This window comes from Anomaloglossus baeobatrachus, chromosome 5, assembly GCF_048569485.1.
Source record: "Anomaloglossus baeobatrachus isolate aAnoBae1 chromosome 5, aAnoBae1.hap1, whole genome shotgun sequence".
NCBI lineage: Eukaryota > Metazoa > Chordata > Amphibia > Anura > Aromobatidae > Anomaloglossus > Anomaloglossus baeobatrachus.
The window spans coordinates 564,256,133-564,279,739 of NC_134357.1; the positions used below are offsets into that span (position 1 = coordinate 564,256,133).

The 23,607-nt window shown below is 44.6% G+C and overlaps 1 protein-coding gene across 1 annotated transcript; it reads right to left on the reverse strand.

The window, feature by feature from the left end:
* Positions 1-12,378: 12,378 nt before the first annotated feature.
* On the reverse strand, positions 12,379-23,221 carry LOC142313026 (uncharacterized). The gene is made up of 4 exons (XM_075352013.1): positions 22,486-23,221; positions 16,083-16,243; positions 15,795-15,885; positions 12,379-13,501 (listed from the first exon to the last, which is right to left on the reverse strand). The coding sequence occupies exons 1-4, from the start codon at positions 23,219-23,221 to the stop codon at positions 12,492-12,494; spliced, it is 1,998 nt and encodes a 665-aa protein (XP_075208128.1). The 3' UTR covers positions 12,379-12,491.
* Positions 23,222-23,607: the final 386 nt, after the last annotated feature.

Genomic DNA, 23,607 nt, shown 5'->3' on the forward strand with positions numbered 1-23,607 from the left:
TTGCAAGGTGCATATACCTCACCTTAAAAGGGACAGAGGGCATGAACCCTAGACCGGAGGCCACGAAACCCTGCGTGGCATGCGCAGGGTCTGGAGCCTAGTTACCTTGGCAGGAGTCGGGGCCGAAACATATGTGGGCAGCCTCAGAGGAGAACTGAGGTCCGCAGTACACATGGGCGGCAATGCAGAAGACCACACAACACATGGGTGGCCATGCAGGCGAGCAGAGGACTGAAAACCATATAGGCAGCTGTGCAGGAGTCCACGCAAAACATGCACCCCCGCATAGAGAAAGGAGAATGCAGGGACATCATAGCTAGAAAGAAGAGAGGCATCAGAGTATTTAAGGACAGGAAGCAGGCAACATCTTTGTGAGTACTTTTATGTGTAACGAGACTAAAATTTAGTTAAAAGAATTAAGTTTTGGTACTATGTTAGCCAGTTGAAAAATGATTGATTACTCTCAGTGAGAGAAACAAAATTATAATCTTGTAGTTCTGATACCTCTTAATGGCTAATAAAACTAAAAAAAATCATGTTACAAAGCAAGCTTTCAAGACTTCTCAGGTCTCTTCATCAGGCATGGTATAACAAAGTATCTGAAGAAACACAAATATACACACAAACAGAGCAGAGGCGGTGTAATAAATGGACATTTAAAAACTGAGCTTAGAGAGTGAATCCTTAATTAGCTTTGATTAGTGGTGTGAAAGTTTTATCGTCCCAATATCCATGTAAGATCAGAGACCTTGTGTTCTCACTGTCTCTGGAACAGGCTCCTCAGATTCTGTATCCATGTAAGATCAGAGACCTCGTGACCTCATCATCTCTGAAGCAGACTCCCCAGATTCTGTTGTGGCGCCCCTGAGGCGTCAGGCGCCACAGGGTACTGCACCCCCATTAGGGTGTAGTACTTATACTGGGTCCAGGGAAGGTCGGTACCAGTTTCCATGCACACAAACATACAGTAACACTGGGTTGCCCTCCCCAATGGGGACCAGGCCAGGGTGAGATCACAGTAGGGGGTCACTGTAGTGACCCCCTACTGTGATCTCACCCTGGCCCGATCCCCATTGGGGAGGGAAACCCAGTGGGTTTACAGGACGCCATCGCACCAGGGGCTCCCCGATCCACTGGACCAGGGGAGTGAGGAGCACACAGTGGGAAGAGCAGGTTGACCTTGTGAGAGCAGTGAATCGGCCAGTGGCAGCGGCTGGGGGCAAAAGCTTGGAACACAACACAACTACTACAGAGGTAGAACAGCTACAGACACAGAGCAGAGCGGACGTGCCGCAAGAAGCTCTGTGGGCCAAGGCGTTCAGTTCGGTAGCTGGGAAAAAGCAGGCAGCTTCTTCCACAGTACTGTCGCTGTTTGGATACAGAATCCTAGGGCAGATATACTTCACGTTGTGTACCAACTCTGCAAGGGTTGCGGGGAATGGCTAGAACAGTCACCGGACCCGTCCCAACGAGTCTGCAGCCAAATAGCATATAGGATCCGGGGTTGAGGACCGGCCCCATAACGGAACCATGCTATCAGTATACAGATTGGGACACTTTACTGACATCGGGATCCCCAAGTGCGTCAGACCACGGGGGTCTGATACTTAGCACATCAAAGGAGGAAACGGCTCAAAGGCTGACACACACACCGGACTTGACCTTTCATGGATCCGGGATCGGCTGGAGCCCATCGTGACAGAGATCGGCACTCTGGGGCAGCGCCTAAACAACGTGTGAGTAAAAAGACCTGGAACCGTAGCCCCTGTCTCTGTCTCTTCTTTACTGTCGCTGGCACCCACCGCTATGGTGCCAATGGGGACTACCACCACCTCCGTCCTCCATCATCCTCCCCGGGGTAATCCCGCTCCGTCTGTGAGGAGCGACACCATCCCGGCTGCACCCATCTGCCCCAGTGAGAGACCCTGCAAGCGGCGGCCTTGTACCTGGCCACTAACCACAGGTTGCATCACGATCATCCTAAAAGACTTTCCTAACCATCACCCCCGTCCTCCACCTCCAACTACCACCCTTATCCTCCATTCCTGCCTCCCATCCACAGCCATCCTTCCCTTCCTGTACGCCTCAAGGTAACGGAACCGGGCCAAGCCACGCCGTGACGGCATAGAAGATCTGCACCCACGGCCCAGCTAGGAGTAGGTTAAAAACACCTGCCCTGGGGGCGCTACACTGTATCCATGTAAGATCAGAGACCTGGTGTCCTCAGTATCTCTGTAGCAGACTCCTCAGATTCTGTATCCATGTAAGATCAGAGAGCTGGTGCTTTCATCATCTCTGAAGCAGACTCCTCAGATTCTGTATCCATGTAAGATCAGAGGCCTGGTGCCCTCACTGTCTCTGGAGCAGACTCCTCAGATTCTGTATCCATGTAAGATCAGAGGCTTGGTGCCCTCACCATCCTTGGAGCAGAACCCTCAGATTTTGTAGTGAGTCATAAATCCTCCTGACAAATTTAGTCCTGTGTGGACATAATCAAACATTGTAATGAATTTGTATTCCCAGACCTTTTGATGATTTTGTGATCTGAAGTTGCCTTTTAATATGACAACTTTCGGGGGGCGGAGCTAGACATGGCCGAGTGAGGACGCTTTTTGCTGGAGCTCCTCAAAACAATTCTCCATACCACCGGTATTTTATCTATAATGGGCAAATCTGCCCCAAAGAAGAAAAAGCCCAACACCTCAGGGCAACCCCCTGCATCCCAGGGCAAAATAGGGGCCTATCTCACCCGTGCTACGGAGCCTGGGACCCTGTCACAGCCGGGAAGGGAACTGCGGCCTGCAGGACTGGAAGGCAACGCCACCCCGGTGCTCGGAGGGGCGACGAGCCAGGAGTACCAGGTGAGAAAGGAAACGGCAGAGGCCACCCACGACCCGGGAAGACCCCCCAAGGGAATCATGAAGGCGGCGGGAGCGGGTGGATCCCCCACAACGGCCGATGCGGTGCCGCCGGCGGCGCCATGCCAAGATGGCGGCCGCGACCAGGAGACGCTAGCAGGGCTGGAGGCCGGGCCGACCGCGAGCGCAGCTTCACTTACCTCGCCCGCCAAGACGCTACTGATGGAGCCAAGAAGCCCTGCCATCCTGCCTGTGGCTGACACCGATGGAGCCGGAGGAAGAGCGGCGTGCGAGGCGCACGTGTGCTCAGGCTCAGAAGATGAGTCACCGCTGCGAGCCCTAGCACAGAAGACACAGGCGCAGCAGGGAGAAACTGTACCGCAGGCACCAGCAGGCCCGTTCCCACACACAGACACAGTGATCGGAGGTGAGAGGAGAATGGGAGCAGGTGCTGGTGACCTGTTGTCCTGCAAGGTCCAGGTGCGGGGGCTCCAGGGAGAGTTGGGAAGTGGGGCCAGAGCCAGAGGGGGGAGCAGCGACAACAGCCTCTTCTTGGGAGCCACACGTCCCCCAGGAGGACCTGGAGATAGAGGAGGAACCCATGACCTGTGTGTAGCTGCCAATGAGTCCTGGGGGATACCCCAGAGGGAAATACCCCCTCCATCCCCGGATCGGTGGTCCACCGGATCCTCCTGGGCAGAGAGCCCACCTGCCGCAGGCAGGGACCTGGATGGGGGCCCTTTGCTCCCCGTGACTGGGGGCCCCAGGGTGCGGGGGTCGCCACCATTTTGTCATACATCTCTGCCACAAGTTTGGGACAATATAAAGAATCCCCAAAACCCACAAACGCTAACTTATGATCCAGCCTTGCAAGATTCTTTCTATACATACCCCACTATTCCTCACGCTACTACCTCAAGAGACGAGGACCGCCCGGCAACCCTGGCAGATCTGAGGGCATTGTTGCAAGCAATCCCCACCAAGAAAGACATCGCAGCACTAGCCAATCAAGTAGTGGCGGAGTGTAAGCAGGAATTTATCCAGCTGCGGCAGGATCTCTCATCACTTACTAACAGAGTTGACACCCTGGAGGAGCAACAATCAAACTCTCAGATGTCTATTCAATCTATTCAAGAGACTGTAGAAAACCAAGCCAAGCAATTATTTACCCTTCAACAACATGTGGATGACCTAGAAAACAGAAATAGACGTAACAATTTGCGAGTTAGAGGGCTCCCGGAATCTATTGCTGCCCCTGATATTCCCGCTGCTCTCCGTGTCATTTTTAACGACCTGCTGAAGAGACCACCGGGAGCTACCCTTGAACTTGATAGAGCCCACAGGGCTTTACGCCCACCAGATCCAAATGACTCCCGCCCGAGAGACATTGTATGCAGAGTTCATTTTTTCGCTATCAAAGAGGCCATTCTACAAGCAGCCAGGAGGAAGAAGAATCTGTTCTACAATGGCTATACCATCCGCATAATGCCTGACCTCTCACGACACACTCTAGCCCAACGTGCGACTCTTAAACCCCTTCTTGATGTCCTGAAGGAGAGGGGTCTACCGTTCCGGTGGGGATTCCCATTTTCCCTCTCGGTGCAGAAGGACTCCCGATGGATGGTCCTACGTTCCCCAGAAGACCTCCCGGCTTTTACTGACAGTCTGAATTTGCCTACAATCTCTATTGCAGCATGGCCAACCACCCTACTCCAGCCTTGGGTGCCCAGGGAACGATTGGTCTCTTCCAGACCTTCTCCCCCTTTCGAGTCCAACAGGGGGCTACCTCCAAGAGGAGAAAGGGGCCGCAGGGGTGGCCGTTTGCGGTAACCAATGTGGAGGAAACTAATAGCTGGAAACCAATAGCTGGATACGTCCATATGACCTACTTTTTACAGTATTTTTGGCTACTGGACTTCCGCATGTTACATTCCAGTCGATTCATAGCCCATATTACACAAGCATTTGTCACTTCTACCGGTGCTTATGGTTATCTTTAATGTATTTGAGTTTATATGGAGCTTAGCTCGGTTATATCTGACATCCTTTATCCCCAAATAGGTTGGGATCCCCTGTCCTGCCTAGATGAGGCGGATATGTTCCCTAGGAACGGTTGTTCAGATTTAGTCTGTTGTGATAGGCTTTTTTTGCCTGTTGTTCTTCTTGTCCTCTTCCTTCCTTACCTGTTACATTGTGTATCCCCTGAATCTTTTTTTCCCTCTAACTTCTGCGGCTGGGACGATCGTGCGCGACTCTCTTTCTTATATATTTCTAATATCTTATTTTTTTTATATAGATGGCAGACCTAACCATCGCTTCTTTCAACGCCAGAGGCCTCAATGTCCCGGAGAAAAGGTCACAGATACTGTATCATCTTCATAAAAGGAAGGTGAGAATAGCGTGTCTCCAGGAGACACACTTCAAACAAGGGCATGCCCCTGCCCTTAAAAATAAATATTACCGGACGTGGGTGTCCTCGGACAACCCTGAATCCCGCTCTAAAGGGGTGGCGATAGCCATCCATAAATCCCTCCCACATCAGATCCTAAAGTGCACGACAGATAGTCTGGGAAGATACATAATCCTTTCGCTGAGGGTGGGGACCCATATCTTCACAATAATTAATGCATACGCCCCAAATCAAAGACAGGACACTTTTATTTCCCGTTTAATCGACGTCGCAATTCCCCTGATACAGGGCACGGTGATTTTGTGCGGTGACCTTAATGTCACCCTAGATCCTACCTTAGATAACTCAAAGGGGAAATCTAGCATTGCATACACTACCATTAAGCGTATTAAAAAAGCGTTATTGCGCATTCAATTGTTCGACACCTGGAGAATACAGCACCCATCGGATAGAGACTATAGTTTCTATTCCCACATCCAGGATTCCTATAGTCGTCTTGATTACATACTAATACAGCACAACGCGCTCCCCTGGGTCCGACACACAATAATGGATAACATATTGTGGTCAGATCATGCACCGGTTTATTGCACGATCGAGATCCCCTCTCTTTCGACCCCTAGGGGGTCATGGCGGCTGAATGAGTCGTTGCTACTGGATGAGCTTTGTGTTTCTGATGTCCAGACCTCTATTGTGGGGTTCATGAAAGACCACTCGGCGGATGACACAGCCCCCACTTATAAGTGGGAAGCATTGAAATGTGTCCTACGAGGTATTTTTATTAAGCATGGGTCCCGAATCAAGAAAGGGAAGGCCCAGGATATAGTAAAAGCCCTACATAGGGTCTCTGAACTAGAGCTCATCCACAAGCGAGCCTTATCGGCCACAAATTTACAAGCCCTCTTACAAGCCAGGTTCGAGGTTAAGAAATTGCTTGATTCCTCGTATCAACGTCTAATGCAGGTGGGAAGGGGGAGGTTTTATGAGTTTGGGGATAAACCCGGTAAACTGTTGGCAAACGCGCTGAGGGAGGAGAGAGCACATACCCTCATCCCCTGCATTAAGAATTCACGTGACGAACTTCTCTACGCCACCCCAGACATCTCAAACACATTTCACAAATATTATTCCAAGTTATATAATATACCTGCTGAACCCTCTGAGTCAGGGAATGGGTGCCCTTCAATGCCCTCACCTTTTAGATGTCTCGATAGTTCTGTGATCAATAACTTGGAGAGCCCGTTTCTACTGGAGGATTTATTGGCGGTGATTCGTGACACTCCTGGCAACAAAAGCCCTGGCCCTGACGGGCTTCCTGCTAAATTCTATAAATCCTTTGCAGAACAATTAGCGCCCTTAATGCTCCTTTCCTTTAACTCAATCTCGGAATCTGTCCCCTTTCCGCCCCAGTCCACCACGGCTCATATTTCACTGCTCCGTAAAGCCGGTAAAGACCCCATGGCGTGTAGTAGCTTTAGACCGATATCGCTCCTTAATGTAGATTTAAAAAATCTATGCCAAGCTTTTGGCAAATAGACTCGGCCCCCTACTCCCTGATCTGATCCACCTGGATCAGGTCGGGTTTGTCCCTGGAAGAGAGGCAAGGGACAACACCATAAAAACTCTGGATTTAATTCATCACGCACACACTAAAAAACTCCCCTTGATGTTGCTGTCTTTGGATGCTGAGAAGGCTTTCGACAGAGTCTCCTGGCAGTCACTTTCTCAGACCCTAGAACATATAGGCCTGGGACCGTTTTTTTCGTCTAAAATTATGTCTTTATATAATTCTCCGACTGCCCACCTTAAGATTAATGGCACTCTGTCGAGACCCTTCTCCATTCGAAACGGAACACGGCAGGGATGTCCCCTGTCACCGCTACTATATGTTCTAGTTATGGAGCATTTGTTGTCAGCCATCCGGGCGGACCCGGACATACAGGGCATCAAGATCGCCGGCCGGGAGCATAAGTGCGCTGCCTTCGCTGACGATCTTCTCTTATACCTGTGTAACCCCACTACATCCCTCCCGTCTTTAATGAAGGTGTTGGACCGTTTTAGCAAATGGTCCAATTTTAAAATCAATTTTGATAAATCAGAGGCCCTAAATATATCCTTACCCCAATCAACTGTGAATGTTATAAAGCCAAACTTTCCTTTCAGATGGCCACCTCATGGTAGTATTGGATATTTAGGCATCAAAATCCCCTCTGACTTGTCTAAACTCTTTCAACTAAACTACCAAAGTTTCCTGGCACGGCTCGAGGGGGATTTCGCTCTGTGGCATAGGGGCACCCTCTCATGGTTTGGCAGGATTAGTGCACTTAGAATGACGGCTCTGCCAAGACTGTTATATTTGATACAGACGGTCCCGGTCTATGTTCCGGCGACCTACTGGGCCAGGATGCAACGCTTACTCGGTCGCTTTGTCTGGTCGGGAAAGCGTGCCCGTATAGGGGGTGGCATCCTGACTAGGACTAAGGGTGCGGGGGGAACAGGATTACCCGACTGCAGAAGGTACTACCTGGCAGCCGCCCACGCCAGGGTCCTTGACTTTTTGCATAACTCCGGTTCGAAGCTTTGGGTTAGCCTGGCACAGAGTCTGTGCCCCTTATCATTACTGACGTTGCCATGGACCTGGCCGTCCCTCACCAAGCATAAGATTGAGATGTCATATAGTACTAAACAAACATTGAAAACGGTCCACTCTGTGTCATTACACAGTCTCCTGATCCGGCCTAGAGGGCCCCTTATGCCACTGACCGATAACCCGGAGTTTTTGCCGGGAGCATCATCAAACAATTTTCTGGGCAGCACGAAACTGAATCCTTTGAGACTAAATCGGGTGGCCCCAAGGGGGTCCCTCCTCCCACTACGAGAGTTGACAGAGAGCCTTAATTTCAAACTGCGATTCCATTTCGAATATGCCCAACTCAAACACTTCTTGACCTCACAAGATACTGTCGTAGCTCATCCATTACCCCAAACGCCCTTTGAGAACCTGTGCATTGGCCCCTCTGTTACGCGCCATACAATTTCAAAAGTATATAGGATTATGACGAATGCAGCAGAGGCGTCACCTCCTCGCTTTTGTAAAGCATGGGAGTCAGAGCTTAATCAAATGATCTCTGAGAGTCAATGGAAGCGTTGTTTCCGCCTGACCCACAGGTCCGTGGTTGCCACCAGGATGCAAGAAACCAGCTATAAAATACTCTCCAGGTGGTACAGGGTGCCGGCGACCCTTCATGCATGGTGCCCCGAAATACCTGACACTTGCTGGTGATGTGGAGCCCAAGGTGGCACCATGTCCCACATCTGGTGGCATTGCTCGGGCCTGTCGGCCTTTTGGAACAAAGTACTGGCAGCTATACGAGAGGCCACGGGGATCGTAGTCCCCAGCCGCCCGGAGGCAGTTTTATTGTATATTTGTAATATAGCGGAAAAGGTTTTTAAGAAATCTATCTTGGGTCACCTCCTTCAGGCCGCTAAGACAGTGATTCCTCGGCGTTGGAAAGATTCTAACCCTCCGACGTTCGACGAATGGGTAACTGAGGTAAATGTGATCCACCGCATGGAAAGGGTGATGGCCCAGTCACGTGGGCAAACAGTTGAGACAGCCACCAAGTGGTTCCAGTGGGAAACTTTCCTATCTAGTAAAAAATTTCTGGACCTGATCTAACCTCCGAATCGGGGACACTCTGGTTTCTTACTTGTCGATCAGCTTATGTCACACTTTCAACAAATCTTAGTTCTATAAGCATGGTATCAGTCCCGGTCGCCTCACCCTACTCTCATTCTCCTTTTTGTCTCTTCTTCTCCTTTTCTGACCTAATCCTTCTTCTCTGGATCCTATGCCTTTACCTCCTTTTGTTGTTTTACCATTATTTAAGGTCTTAAATGATTATCTTTGTACCATTTTTACTATCCATGGATTATTCCCAAACCCATGAAGGCTTGGTGTTGTATTGACTATTGATTTGCATCATTGATATAACATGGATAAGTGTCTTAATTTTGTATTCCTTTGAAAATCAATAAAATTTTAAATTGGAAAAAAAAAAAATATGACAACTTTCATGTGGTTTATGTCGTGACCTGAAGCACAGAAATGTTTGGCCACAGGTAAATAGGTTTTTTGTCTGTAATTGTGTGACAATGAGACCTCATTCTTAGTCTCAGTCTCTGTCCTGTCTCTCCAACATAAAATCCCCCAATAGGACACACAGTGCACAGGATTAAGCACACCACATTGGAAGAGGAATATGTGAATGTCTCAGGAATCTTATAGTCCTGCTGTGTTAGGGATCTGTATCCGGTATTTGATCTCTATATGAGTGCAGGTTTAGAAGCTTTTTACATTGCAAGGATAAGTTCCTCTTGGTGTATCTGAGGGTATTGAACTTCAGATCATGATGTTTCTTAAATTGGGAGATTGCCTGTAGCACAGCAATGGAAGATCTTATTGTTATTGTTGTTATTGTTATATTGTTTTTAACCAGTTATCCTGGTGTAAAACTGGTTAAAAACTAGTTTCTAAGCTGTTTTTCTCAGTACCTCAAGCTGTGGGTTGTAGGTCACCACTAGAGGTACTCGACTATTTTCCTCTTTTTGCTTGTATTGAACCAGTTCACTTCTAGAGGTCCTTGTGGCTCTAATAATATGATCATCAGTAGAGGTGGGGTGGTAGCCTTGGTTTTAAAATGTCTTTTTAAGATGGGTTAAGTGTTCATCCCCGTCTGTTGGACTGGAACAGATATGATTATATCTGAGGGTACTGGTGTAGACAATAGACTTTTTAATGTGCTTTCGGTGGAAGCTGTCCCATCTGAGGTATGTTGGACAGTCAATAGGTTTCCGATACATCAATGTCTGAATTGAACCATTTTGAATTTTTATGGTGGTATCCAGGAAGTTGATTTCTGTTTTTGAGTGGTCCAATATCAGGTTTATGGTGGGATAAAATGCATTGAATTTTTCATGGAGTTTTAGAAGTCCTTGTTTAGGCTTGGTTTAGATTATTAACATGTCATCGATGAAACAGAAATAAGGCAATGGTTTAATGGAGCAGGATGCTAAAAAGTAATTTTCCAGTTTAGCCATGATAAAAGTTGGCATACTGCGGTGCCATTTTGCTGCCCATAGCAGTTCCTGAAAACCTATATAAAAAAGTGCTCAGAAGACCCAAATTGTATTAAAATATAATTGATAGAAAAATGTATTAAAATATCAAAGATAAATTGCAATAATCGCAAATGGCCACAAGGTGGCACTGTAACCACGTGATACACAGAATAATTACAATAAATAATATGGTTAATTATAAGTTATTATTAATAATTAATAAGTTATAATTACAATAATAAATATTGGCTCTGAATTCTCTCAGGTTAATAATATAAATCAAATAAATATTTAATAGACCAAAATAATTTAATGTATATAGACCAAATTTATAATATTAAATAATTATTTAGTAGACCAAAATAATTTATTGTATGTAGACCAGAGTGATTGGAATGGACCAAAACAATTTAAAAACTGTATACAGATTAGTAGCAACGGCAATAAATTGTGTATGTAGTATATAAGAGGTATTGCTGTATATTAGTGCAATTGACATAAACGAATATAAAAAACGGGAGAGGGGACACTGAAAGGTGCCTCACCAAAGTGGCAAAATAGTATGTTACATTAATACAATGTGAATACGGCAAATAAGGCAATGTAGTATATTACCTGCCTCCATGTGGGGCCACTGTCAAATCCCTACGCCCGTTTCGGCGCAGTGCCTTTTTCCAGGGAAGCTTTTTGGGGTAGGCTGTATTTTACAGTATATATTTATATCCATAGCAGTTCCTGTGTATGCCAACCTTTTGATGGCTAAAATGAAAAATGAATTTTTAGCATCCTGCTCCATCAAACTATTGACTTATTTCTGTTACATCAATGATATCTTAAAAATCTGGACCAAGTCTGAACAAGGACTTCTAAAATTCTGTGACAAATTCAATGCATTTCATCCCACCTTAAACTTGATATTGGACCACTCAAAAACAGAAATCAACTTCCTTGATACCCCCATAAAAATTCAAAATGGTTCAATCCAGACATCGGTGTATCGAAATCCTATTGACCATCCCACATACCTGAGATGGCACAGCTTCCACCCTAAACACATTAAAAAGTCCATTGTCTACAGCCAGGCCCTCAGATATAATTGTATCTGTTACAGCTTAGCAGACGGGGATGAACACTTAACACATCTTAAAAAGACATTTTTAAACCAAGGCTACCACCTTACTTCCATTGATGATCAGATCATTAGAGCCACAAGGACCAGTAGAGGGGAACTGCTTCAATACAAACAAAAGGAGGAAAATAGTTATGTAGCTTTAGTGGTGACCTACAACCCACAGCTTGAGGTACTGAGAAAAACAGCTAAGAACTTCACCATGTTCTACACAAAGTTAAAAACAATATTCAAAGATCCTCCCTTGCTATGCTACAGGCAACCTCCCAATTCAAGAAACATAATCATCTGAAGTTCTATGCCCTCAGATACACCAAGAGGAACTTTTCCTTGGAATGTAAATAGCTGCAAAACCTGCTCTCATGTAGAGACCAAAGACTTGATACAGATCACCAACACACAGAAAGACTATAAGATTCCTGGGATGTTCACGTGTTCTTCTTCCAATGTGGTGTACTTAATCCTGTGCACTACATGTCCTATTGGGGGTTTGTATCTTGGAGAAACAGGACAGAGACTGAGATCAAGAATAAGGTGTCATTGGGACAATAAAACTTTCAAACCACTAATCTAAGATAATTAAGGATTCTCTCTTTAAGCTCAGAGTTTATTTAAATGTCCATTTTTTTATACCGCCTCTGCTCTGTTTGTGGATAAATTTGTGTTTCTTCAGATACTTTGTTATACCATGCCTGATGAAGAGACCTAAGGAGTCTTGAAAGCTTGCTCTGTAACATAATTTATTTTATTTTAGTTAGCCATTAAAAGGTATCAGAACTACAAGATTGTAATTTTGTTTTTCTCATAGAACAATCAATCAAGACTAAAATTGTAATACACAAACAAAATTTAATTTTCAAATAAGACATTTCCCACATTATGGGTATAAAAATGGCTTCTCGCCTATATGAGCTCTTTGATATTTAATAAAAGTTGTTTTACAAAAAATAAACCAAAAGCATTTCCCACATCCTCAACACAGATCTGGCTTCTTCCCTATATGACTCTTTTTATGTCTAACAAAATTTGATTTATCAATAAAGCATTTCCCACATTCTGAACATGAATATGGCTTCTCACCTGTGTGAAGTCTCTGATGTAAACGTAGTACTGATTTCCGATTAAAATCTTTCCCACATTCTGAGCATGAAAATGGCTTCTCCCCTGTGTGAATTCTTTGATGTGTAACAAGATTTGATTTACTTGCAAAACCTTTTCCACATTCTGGACATGGATATGAGTTGTTTGCTTTCAGCATTATCTGATATGTAGCAAGATGTAATTTATTTTTACAATATTTCCCACATTGTGGACATAAATATGGCTTATCCCCTATGTGAATTATCTGATGTTTAGCAAAATTTGACTTATTTGAAAAACCTTTCTCACATTCTTGACACGAAAATGGCTTCTCCCTTGTGTGAGTTCTCTGATGTTTAACAAGAGTTGATGTATCTGCAAAACATTTACCACATTCTTGACACAAAAATGGCTTCTCCCCAGTGTGAGTTCTCTGGTGTCTAACAAGATCAGATTTATGGTTAAAACACTTTCCACATTCTAAACATGCAAATGGCTTTTCCCCTGAATGAATTCTATTATGTATAACAAGATTTGACTTATTAGAAAAACATTTCCCACATTCTGGACATTGATATGGTTTTTCCCCCGTGTGAGTTCTTTCGTGTGAAACAAGGGTTGATTGATTATGAAAATGTCTTCCACACTCTGAACATGAAAATGTCTTCTTTCCTTTGGAAGTTTTATCATTCCTTCTGTGACTTTGATATTTTTTAAGAGCCTGTGATGAATCAGAAAATAGGACCTGTTTAAAAGGATCAGATGGTAGATCTTTGCTGTGAAGCACTGAGGATACAGCTGGGATAATGCAATGTTCTTCATATGTGTCTTGAGGCACACCAAGATCATATGAATGAAAGTCTGAAGATGTCAGAAGTCCATCTGATCTCTTAATAAAGTCACCTGCCAAAAATAAAAGTTATAACCTTGAGAGTACTGTTATCAAGATCAGATCTTGCAGAAAAATGCTTGAGTTCCACATTGACTTCCATTATGAGTCATGGAGTCCAGCCCGACTAAATGTCCAAATGCTCGTTACGAGTACTGAGCACCCAAGCATGGTAAGTACTTGCTCATCACTAATAGTAAACCATTAATGATCACTGTAAAAGACCACAAGCCCATTTCTAAAAACGTAGGAAGTAAATCCAATATGTACAGACCTAAGTATGGTTTGCAAAATGAATATTGATAGAAAGTAAAATAACAGGTGACATACCGGCCTCCTGATCAATGCTGAGGGATGTAATGTAGTGGGAAAAATTGTGTTATTTAGGCATTTCCTAACTTCATCTATACATTCTCATTTTCCAATAACCTTATTTTATTTCTTTTTCCACTTAAAAAGATTTCAGATTAATTATATATACATACAGTCATGGCCGAAAGTGTTAGCACCCTTGAAGTTATTACAGGAAATAAAGTATTTCCTTCAGAAAATTAATTGAAATACTATGTCCCAAGAATGACAAAAGTATTTTAGGAGTGATACCTTTATAGACTAACCAGAAAAATCATATTAGCATGCTTTCAGAGCACAAAGGCTCCTTCTTCAGGCAAATTACAAATGAATTACTGAGACCAAAACACAACATTTAAATGAATGTTACAACAGGACATGGGAAAGATGATGCCTCCTAAAGATAAGCCAAGAAAATCAAATTAATTTTTTTCTTAGAAATGCAGATGAGTTGGAAGTGGTCTGTTCAGATCACTTCTGAAGGTATGCTTGTGGAGGTGTGAAGTGTGTCCATGTAGTGAGTCATAAAACCAGGTGTTAAATTGAGTCCTTTTGTTAAAGATCCAAACATCCTTATCATTTTGAATTCCCAAATTTTTCTCTCTCTGTCATCTTTAAAATGACCTTTCAGTATTAGTACTTTTAAATCTGTCATACTGTGTCCCGGTCTGGAGAAATGTTTTCCCACAGGCGTGTCCAGTTCATTTTTTATTGTGTGCCTGTGTAAATGAATGGGACACACCTGTGGGAAAACATTTCATTTGTAATTTGCCTGAAGAAGGAGCCTTTGTGCTCTGAAAGATTGCTAATATAAAATTTCTGGTTAGCCTATAAAGGTATCACTCCTAAAATACTTTTGTCATTCTTGGGACATAGTATTTCAATTGATTTTTCTGGCTAACATGGTACCACAATATTACCCTGTATTGCACATCTTCAGAAAATTAATAATACACCCTCTACACCACCCCTATCCATAACATCTCTCCCACACTGCCTCTATGTATAATATTCCCCCACACATTGCCTCTCAGTTTAATATACCCCTACACATTGCCCCAATGTATATCTCTCCCACACACATTGCTCCTCTGTATAACATTCCCCAAACACACACTGCTCCTCTGTATAATATCCCCACACACACTGCACCTCTGTGACGTGTATCCTGGGCATGCGCTATGGCTATATCCAGCCTTATCATTGACCGGATGTCATTGCATTCCACTGTGGAACGCAGAAGTAACAGGGGAAATCTGACATGTGAACGGGGAGGATGCGCGGAGGGGATATATGGTGGGAGGTAGGAACATAATTAGGATATCTCTTTGATCATTGGATGAGATTTGGATCTGAGGACACCTGTGGGGTTATAAGGCAATTTCATCAGCCTGGTGGCCCCCTGGCTTCATGAAAATCTGGCAGCATGGTGGCTGATCCTTGATGTATCTAGCCACACTAACTGACTATCAGCCTCCTGATGAACCAAGGTTGGGGAAACGCGTCGAGGCATGAGGCGGATTTAAGATAAGTGGTATCTATATTGTCCCTGCTATTGTAAAGGTTCTCATTGAGAACACTGGTTACCTCCTGAAATTCTAGGAGGTATTTGTGAACCCAGGTATCGCACTTTATCACTGTATGTTTATGCGCACTGCACTTTATCTTTGGTTGTAGGGGTTTACAGGGTAATAGCAGGGATAGCAGTCGGTGAGTGGGGGCGCCATATCGTAATATTAGGGTGCCAACCTCCACGGCTAGGTAGGGCACAGGAGGGAGTGGACATTGTAGCGATTGTTTTTCCCTCTCACTGCTGTGCTCCGGTTTGTTTTATTGAAATTAATTGTGGTTTGCATTTTTAACAGTATCAATAAATGTTATGTTTTAGTTAGGGATCTATGTTTGTTCTGTCATATACCTAATAACTAGTGTTTACATTTAGTGGTCACTACTCACCTGGGCGGTTATCTGTAGGAATCTCCTCTTTACTCCGATCATCACCCCTCACATATGTTTCTGTAGTATTAATATGTGGCAGATCTTCCCCCTGAAACAAATATTGTAAAAGTTACAGACAGATGGAGAAGTCCCATCTATGATCAGCTCTAATCCTGCCATCTCCACCGCTCTCATTACACAAGTATAACACATATAATACTGGAGGATAAAACAAGACTGAGCACAAGACCTTCACAGCCGTCTACACATCATAGGGAGATTTCATGGCGCCTTCTCTCCATCTACCTGATGATCCTGAGGAACATCGGGAGCTTCTTGTTTACAGTCCTGTGGGAGAAGAGGACGGGGACATCTCTCTGGTGTTGTCCTCTTACTGGATAGACCTGGAGGAGATGTTGAGGAGAGCCATAAGATGAAATACTTAATTAACCTCTGGACATAGAGCACTGTGAGAAGTGTGTTCAATGAAATTAATTCTCTATACATAAGCCAGTCAGTTTTCAGAGGAACCCAAAATGGCCCCCGATGACATCACAGATCAAACCATCAGCATAGATCCACCATGGATTTATCCACTGAAATCAGACCCGCCCATCAACAGCAACACAGATCTCCCCATTGGCTAGCCTACGAACTGTCCCACTAAATGGGCATATCTGAACTTGTGTACGCCCCTAGCCTATATAAAGAGGACGCATCATCTGTACTCTCTCTGTTTGGTGCCATCTTTACTGTGATCAAGAAGAGATTTCACATCCGACTGTGTATGGTCTGAATTCTTTACGCATGCACTTGGTCTACACCAATTAGGCCAGGCAGTAGGCAACTAGTGATCTCTGGTTAAGAGTTCACCCTAACAGAGACACATACAGGGGCTGAATTCATTCCTTACATACAGATAATTATAGGCCGTGTGTATTTAGTGCTGTCTATTACCTGGTGATGTGAGGGGCTGGGGAACCTCCATCATGACGTCCTTGTACAGATCTTTGTGTCCTTCTAAATACTCCCACTCCTCCATGGAGAAATAGACGGTGACGTCCTGACACCTTATAGGAACCTGACACATACAATGATACCGTCACCCCGATCCCTTCATAGCGTTACTGTATAATGTCCCAGCATTCCCAGCAGTGTCACCTCTCCAGTCAGCAGCTCAATCATCTTGTAGGTGAGTTCTAGGATCTTCTGGTCATTGATGTCCTCATGTATCGGGGGGTGAGGTGGAGGCCCCGTGATTGGGCTCAGGGGTCTTCCCCATCCCTCAGACACAGGGGCCTGACAGCGCTCACTAGAGGTCTTCTTCACTACTGTGTAATCCTGGTTATGGAGAGACACAGTAAGAAATCTCACTCCAGACATTTCCAGAGTCCTCACCTCTCCAGTTCTGTCCATCTGTTATTCCCATAGATAAGAATGGTGTAATGTGACGTCATCAGAATCTCTCACCTCTCCAGTAAGCCGGAAGAGGATCTCTAGGGTGAGGTGTAATATCCTCTCCGCCATCTTGTCCCTGTCCATATCCATCCTTCACGGGGCAATCAGGAGAATGCTCTTCTATAGAGCGATTGTTCTCCCCCAGCATCTAATGTGTATGGAGCCTGAGCCCAGTAATGGGGAATCTCCACACACCTCCACCTGCAGAGCCGCACACTAGATATATGGCTGCTCTGTGCTTCCAGGACCTGTGATGATGTCACATGGAGGGGAGGAGTCAGGGTCACATGATCAGCTCCTCAGTGTATGCAGGACTCTGCTGTGCTGGGTGTCATGGTGCTGGATGAGGGGGAGGTTATGTGTGAGGTAAGGAGGGATTTACAGTGTGGATGTAGCAGAGCCGTGTGTGTATGACGTGTGCGGAACAGAGCTGTGTATGAGGTGTACGGAGCGGAGCCGTGTGTGCGATGTGAATGTTGGCGCCTATTGAAAAGTCTGTACAGCAAATGCTTCAATACTTGGTTGGGCTCCTTTTGCATGAATTACTGCATCAATGCAGCGTGGCATGGCGGCGATCAGCCTGTGGCACTGCTGAGGTGTTATGGAAGCCCAGGTTGCTTTGATAGCCGCCTTCAGCTCGTCTGCATTGTTGGGTCTGGTGTCTCTCATATATTCTCTATGGGGTTTAGGTCAGGAGAGTTTGCTGGCCAATCAAGCACAGTGATACTGTGGTTAGTAAACCAGTTATTGGTACTTTTGGCAGTGTGGACCAGTGACAAGTCCTGCTGGAAAATGACATTTCATCTCCAAAACGCTTGCTGGCAGAGGGAAGCATGAAGTGCTCTAACATTTCCTGGTAGACGGCTGCGCTGATTTTGGTCTTGATAAAACACAGTGGAGCTACACCAGCAGATGACATATCTCCCCAAACCATCACTGACTGTGGAGACTTCACACTCAACCTCAAGCAGCTTGGATTGTGGCCTCTCCACTCTTCCTCCAGACTCTGGGACTTTGATTTCCAAATAAAATGCAACATTTACTTTCATCTGAAAACAACACCTCGGACCACTGAGGAAAAGTCCAGTTCTTTTTCTCCTTGGCCCAGGTAAGACACTTCTGGCGTTGTCTATTAGTTGAGTGGCTTGACACAAGGAATGTGACACTTGTAGCCCATGTCCTGGATATGTGTGTGTCTGGTGGCTCTTGAAGCCCTGACTCTAGCAGCAGTCCACTCAATGTGAATCTCCCCCAAATGTTTGAATGGCCTTTCTTAACAATCCTATCAAGGCTGCGGTTATCCTAGTTGGTTCTGCACCTTTTTCTACCACACTTTTTCTTCCACTCAACTTTCCATTAATATGCTTAGATTCAGCACACTGTGGACAGCCAGCCTCTTTAGCAATAACCTTTTGTGGCTTACCCTCCTTGTGGAGTGTGTCAATGACTACCTTCTGGACATCTGTCAAGTCAGCAGTCCTCTCCATGATTGTGCAGCCTACTGAACCAAACTAAGGGACCATTTTAAACGCTTACGAAGCCTTTGCAGGTGTTTTGTGTTAATTATTCTAATTTTCTGAGATAATAACTTTTGGGCTTTCATTGTAAGCCATAATCATCAACATTAACAGAAATAATCATGTGAAATAGATCCCTCTGTGTGTAATGACTCTATATAATATATAATAAACACATGAAATAGATCCCTCTGCTTGTAATGACTCTATATAATATATAATAAACACGTGAACTAGATCCCTCTGTGTGTAATGACTCTATATAATATATAATAAACACATGAAATAGATCTCTTTGTGTGTAATGACTCTATATAATAAACACGTGAACTAGATCCCTCTGTGTGTAATGACCAGGGCTGTGGAGTCGGAGTCGGAGTCGTGGAGTCGGAGTCGGAGTCGGAGCTCATTTTGGTGGAGTCGGAGTCGGAGTCGGAGTCGGTATAAAATGCACCGACTCCGACTCCTAAAATATATAATAAATTGGGGACAGGAGTGCAATGCAGAATGTGCTGAATATTTTACTAAATAATAACATTTAGTATAATGCTTATATTTAAGTGAAAAATTTATTGTAGTACAATGTGAACATCAGACATTTAATTGTTTTTATGATACAATAATCAAGATATTTGGATAGAACATAAAATATTTATTGGAATACAACTTTAGAACACAAAAAACTAATAAATTGTAAATATGTAATATATATATATATATATATATATATATATGTATACAGTGTATATACACACAAGATATATATGTAATCTACTGTATATTACATAGTGTATTACATATTTACAATTTATTACAGTTTTTTGTGTTCTAAAGTTGTATTCCAATAAATATATTTTATGTTCTATCCAAATATCTTGATTATTGTATCATAAAAATTATTAAATGTCTGATGTTCACATACACATATTCATGTACTACAATAAATTTTTCACCTAACTATAAGCAATATATGTAGGAGTCGGAGTCGGAGCCGGAGTCGGAGTCGGAGCCGGAGTCGGAGTCGGTGCAAGAGAATTTGAGGAGTCGGAGTCGGATTCGGAGTCGAAGGTTTGGCTTACCGACTCCACAGCCCTGGTAATGACTATATAATATATAATAAACACGTGAACTAGATCCCTCTGTGTGTAATGACTCTATATAATAATCACGTGAAATAGATCACTCTGTGTGTAATGACTATATAATATATAATAAACATGTGAAATAGATCCCTCTGTGTGTAATGACAATATAATGTATAATAAACACATGAAATAGATCCCTCTGTGTGTAATGACTCTATATAATAAACGGTAATAGAAAATGAGTGGGACTCAGCACCAATATGGATGAATAAAAATCTTCATGCTTTATTTGAGAAGTTTAAAAATAAAGAAAAAGGTCACAAATCATCCAAAATCGCCATGCGACTTGCCGTGCGGCTTGACGCGTTTCGGACACAAAGGGGGGAATTTAAAAACAGTCCTTAATCATAAGCCATGTAGAATGGGAGGCAAGAGATATATATAGCACCTTAAGAAGCAATGAAATACAAGAGCAAGATGGAAAACAGGAAGGGAGTCCACCCGAAAACATGCAAATTAGTAAGAGGGTTGGTATATCATTGGATTCTTTTAACCCCATATGCGTATGTATATCTACTGGGGAATTCAATGAAAAACAATTCATACATTACAAAAAGGACCTCAAAAATACCCAAAGACAATCCTTGGTCAAGAATGGTATTTAATTTCCTGGAAAAGGCTTCTGTAGGATCAGATGTGAGCCGTTTATAAGTGGTAGGATCCTCCAACATGTGCATAATTTCTCTCTCATACAGCGAACTGTCGAGAATGACCACTGAGCCACCCTTATCGGCTGCTCTTATGGTGATATAAGGGTTTTTGCTCAAATCCTTAAGAGCTTTGCACTCATGGGTGGTAAGATTGTTGGACGATGCAGAACTGGAGGAAAGAGTATTTTTTATTTCGGTTTCCATTAGATCCTGGTATGTGTCCATGATGGGAACACGTGAAGCCACTGGATAAAAATCCTTATTCGTTGTTTTAAACGGAGAAATGTGAAGTTCAGGACTATTGGAGTTGTCCATTTCAGACAGGATTTTCGTGGAGACATGTTCCCTGAGACTCATGTGTAATGGAAAGGAGGATACTTCAGTGGCGGCACTGGAGGTGGAAGCAGTATCTGCACGGCTCTGTTCAGATGAAAGAAAATGTTTTTTAACCGTAAGGTTTCTGATAAATATGTTGATGTCCTTAATGGTCTGAAACAAATCGGCCCGGGATGTGGGGGCAAAATTCAGACCCTTTCTACCGTGTTTCCCCGAAAGTAAGGCCCTGTCTTACATTAATTTTACCCCTAAAAGTCCCACCCTGCCTTACTTTCGGGGGAGGCCTTACATTGGAAAAAAAATGACAATCCTCCCCCCTGCAGCCTCCCCATTTTTTGAGATCCGGCATCCACCCCTTCCTCCCCCCTGCAGCCTCCCCATTGTTTGAGATCCGGCATCCACCCCTTCCTCCCCCCTGCAGCCTCCCCATTGTTTGAGATCCGGCATCCACCCCTTCCTCCCCCCTGCAGCCTCCCCATTGTTTGAGATCCGGCATCCACCCCTTCCTCCCCCCTGCAGCCTCCCCATTGTTTGAGATCCGGCATCCACCCCTTCCTCCCCCCTGCAGCCTCCCCATTGTTTGAGATCCGGCATCCACCCCTTCCTCCCCCCTGCAGCCTCCCCATTGTTTGAGATCCGGCATCCACCCCTTCCTCCCCCCTGCAGCCTCCCCATTGTTTGAGATCCGGCATCCACCCCATCCTCCCCCCTGCAGCCTCCCCATACAGTGGTTCTGCCCCCCACTCTGCCACCACACACACTGACACATACGGTACCGGTACAGCCCCACACGGCACCCACACACATATCGTACCGGTACCGTACACACACACACACACTGACACATACAGCCCCATACGGCACCCATACACATACCGTACACACACACACACACACACACACACACAGTTTCGGAACTTACCGAAATCGGAGCGAGCCTGCAGGCGGTGACGTCGCGGCTGATTTCGGCCAATCAGCTGCGAGCCGGCTGACTGGCCAATCGCAGCTCGAGCTGAGGGCCAATCAGCTGCGAGCCGGCTGACTGGCCAATCGCAGCTCGAGCTGAGGGCCAATCAGCTGCGAGCCGGCTGACTGGCCAATCGCAGCTCGAGCTGAGGGCCAATCAGCTGCGAGCCGGCTGACTGGCCAATCACAGCTCGAGCTGATGGCCAGCAGGGAGCCTTGCGGGGGCCATTCACCGGAGGCGGACCACGGGTGGCACGAGACTGGAGAAGGCCTGGATGGAGCGAGGGAACAGCGGCAGCGGTAAGTTCCTGTACTTTCCCCAGGGACCCCCACCCATATGCGGCCTTACATTACGCCGCGACCACCACCCATAGGCGGCCTTACATTCCCCGGCCCCCCCGCTACCCTGCCTTACAATCGGGGGGTGCCCTACATTGGCGGACCCCCCCGAAACCCCGACCCTGCCTTACTTTCGGGGGGGTCCTACTTTCGGGGAAACACGGTAAGAACCTGTAATTGAGCAGAGCTGATAGAACATGCAGATAGATTTATAACGGAAAACTCAGCATGATTGGATGTACTTAATACCTCTGGTGCCGGTTTCTGTTGGTGCGCCGAGGAGTGAATTTTACCGCACCTCTGGTGCTTCCTTCCTCCTCGATGGCCATTCCGTTTTTTGACTTCTTGGGAATCGCACCTTCAGCAATATTTGAACTCCTATCTGAATCCAATGAACTGCCACTTCCACCTGTGGTATCCAGGTCAGTTGAAGTGAATATTACAGACTTTTCCTTAGGGTTATAATCCTTGCGGTATTTCAAGATGGATCTTTTTGACGTATTCCAAGAATAAACTTGGTTGGTACTGTAATCATTAGTATCCCTCTTATACTTTCTTTGTTTGTATTGAATGAGATTATCTTCAATTCTATGGATATTAATGAGGAATTTGTCATGGAGTTTTTTATAGTCCACTGCATCATAATTTTTGTTCAGGAAATCTTGAATTTCATTAATTTGTGTGTCAAAAGATTTTAATCTTTCTTCCTCCTCCTTAATGATGAGATTCATGAGGTTGAGTGAACAGGTGGTAAGAATATTATTCCACTCTGTCTGAAAATCTTGGTGGAATATAAAGGTGGGGAACTTCTTTATTCTTAAGCCATGTGGGATTATGGATTTTTCAATGTACTTTTTGAGAGTGGCTGAGTCCCACCAGGTCCTGAGTCTCTGTGTGAACGCTTTTTCAAGGTCCCAAAAGGTATAGGTTTTTTCTGAGCCAAGGGAAAAATCAGGTGTGTCCACAATATTATCAGAAAAAATAGATTCAAGTTTTTTTCGCCTCTCCTCATTGTCAAATGATGAGATATCCATAATTTGCTCTTTGTGAAAAAATATATATATGTATATATGTGCTTGATGATGGAAAAATGCTAATATTTGGCAGGCGTCAGGTATGATTTGTGACCAAAATAATAGAAAAACTCTTATATATGTTAGGTTCATATAGTTGTATATGCATAGCTGGAGATATATATTAAAGCGTTTCGTAGCATTATAAATCCAGTATATGTTAGAACAAATTCAAGGGTGGGCGCGAATAAAAAACTCCAAAAACAAGGAAAGTAGAGAAAAAAAGTATTCAGCTCACCCATGTAAGGTCCTCCAGTCTGCGGTTGATGCACGTAGTCCTGCGGACAGGCAGGTCCAGCTTCAGATTAAACGATAATAGAAAATGAGTGGGACTCAGCACCAATATG

Coding starts and splice junctions, on each gene's coding strand:
- LOC142313026 (XM_075352013.1), bottom strand. CDS start 23,221: ATGGATATCTCATCATTTGACAATGAGGAGAGGCGAAAAAAACTTGAA. Junction 16,244..22,485: donor GGAGGAAGGAAGCACCAGAG/GTGCGGTAAAAT, acceptor CACTTCTCACAG/TGCTCTATGTCCAGAGGTTA. Junction 15,886..16,082: donor ATGTTCCTCAGGATCATCAG/GTAGATGGAGAG, acceptor TATTTGTTTCAG/GGGGAAGATCTGCCACATAT.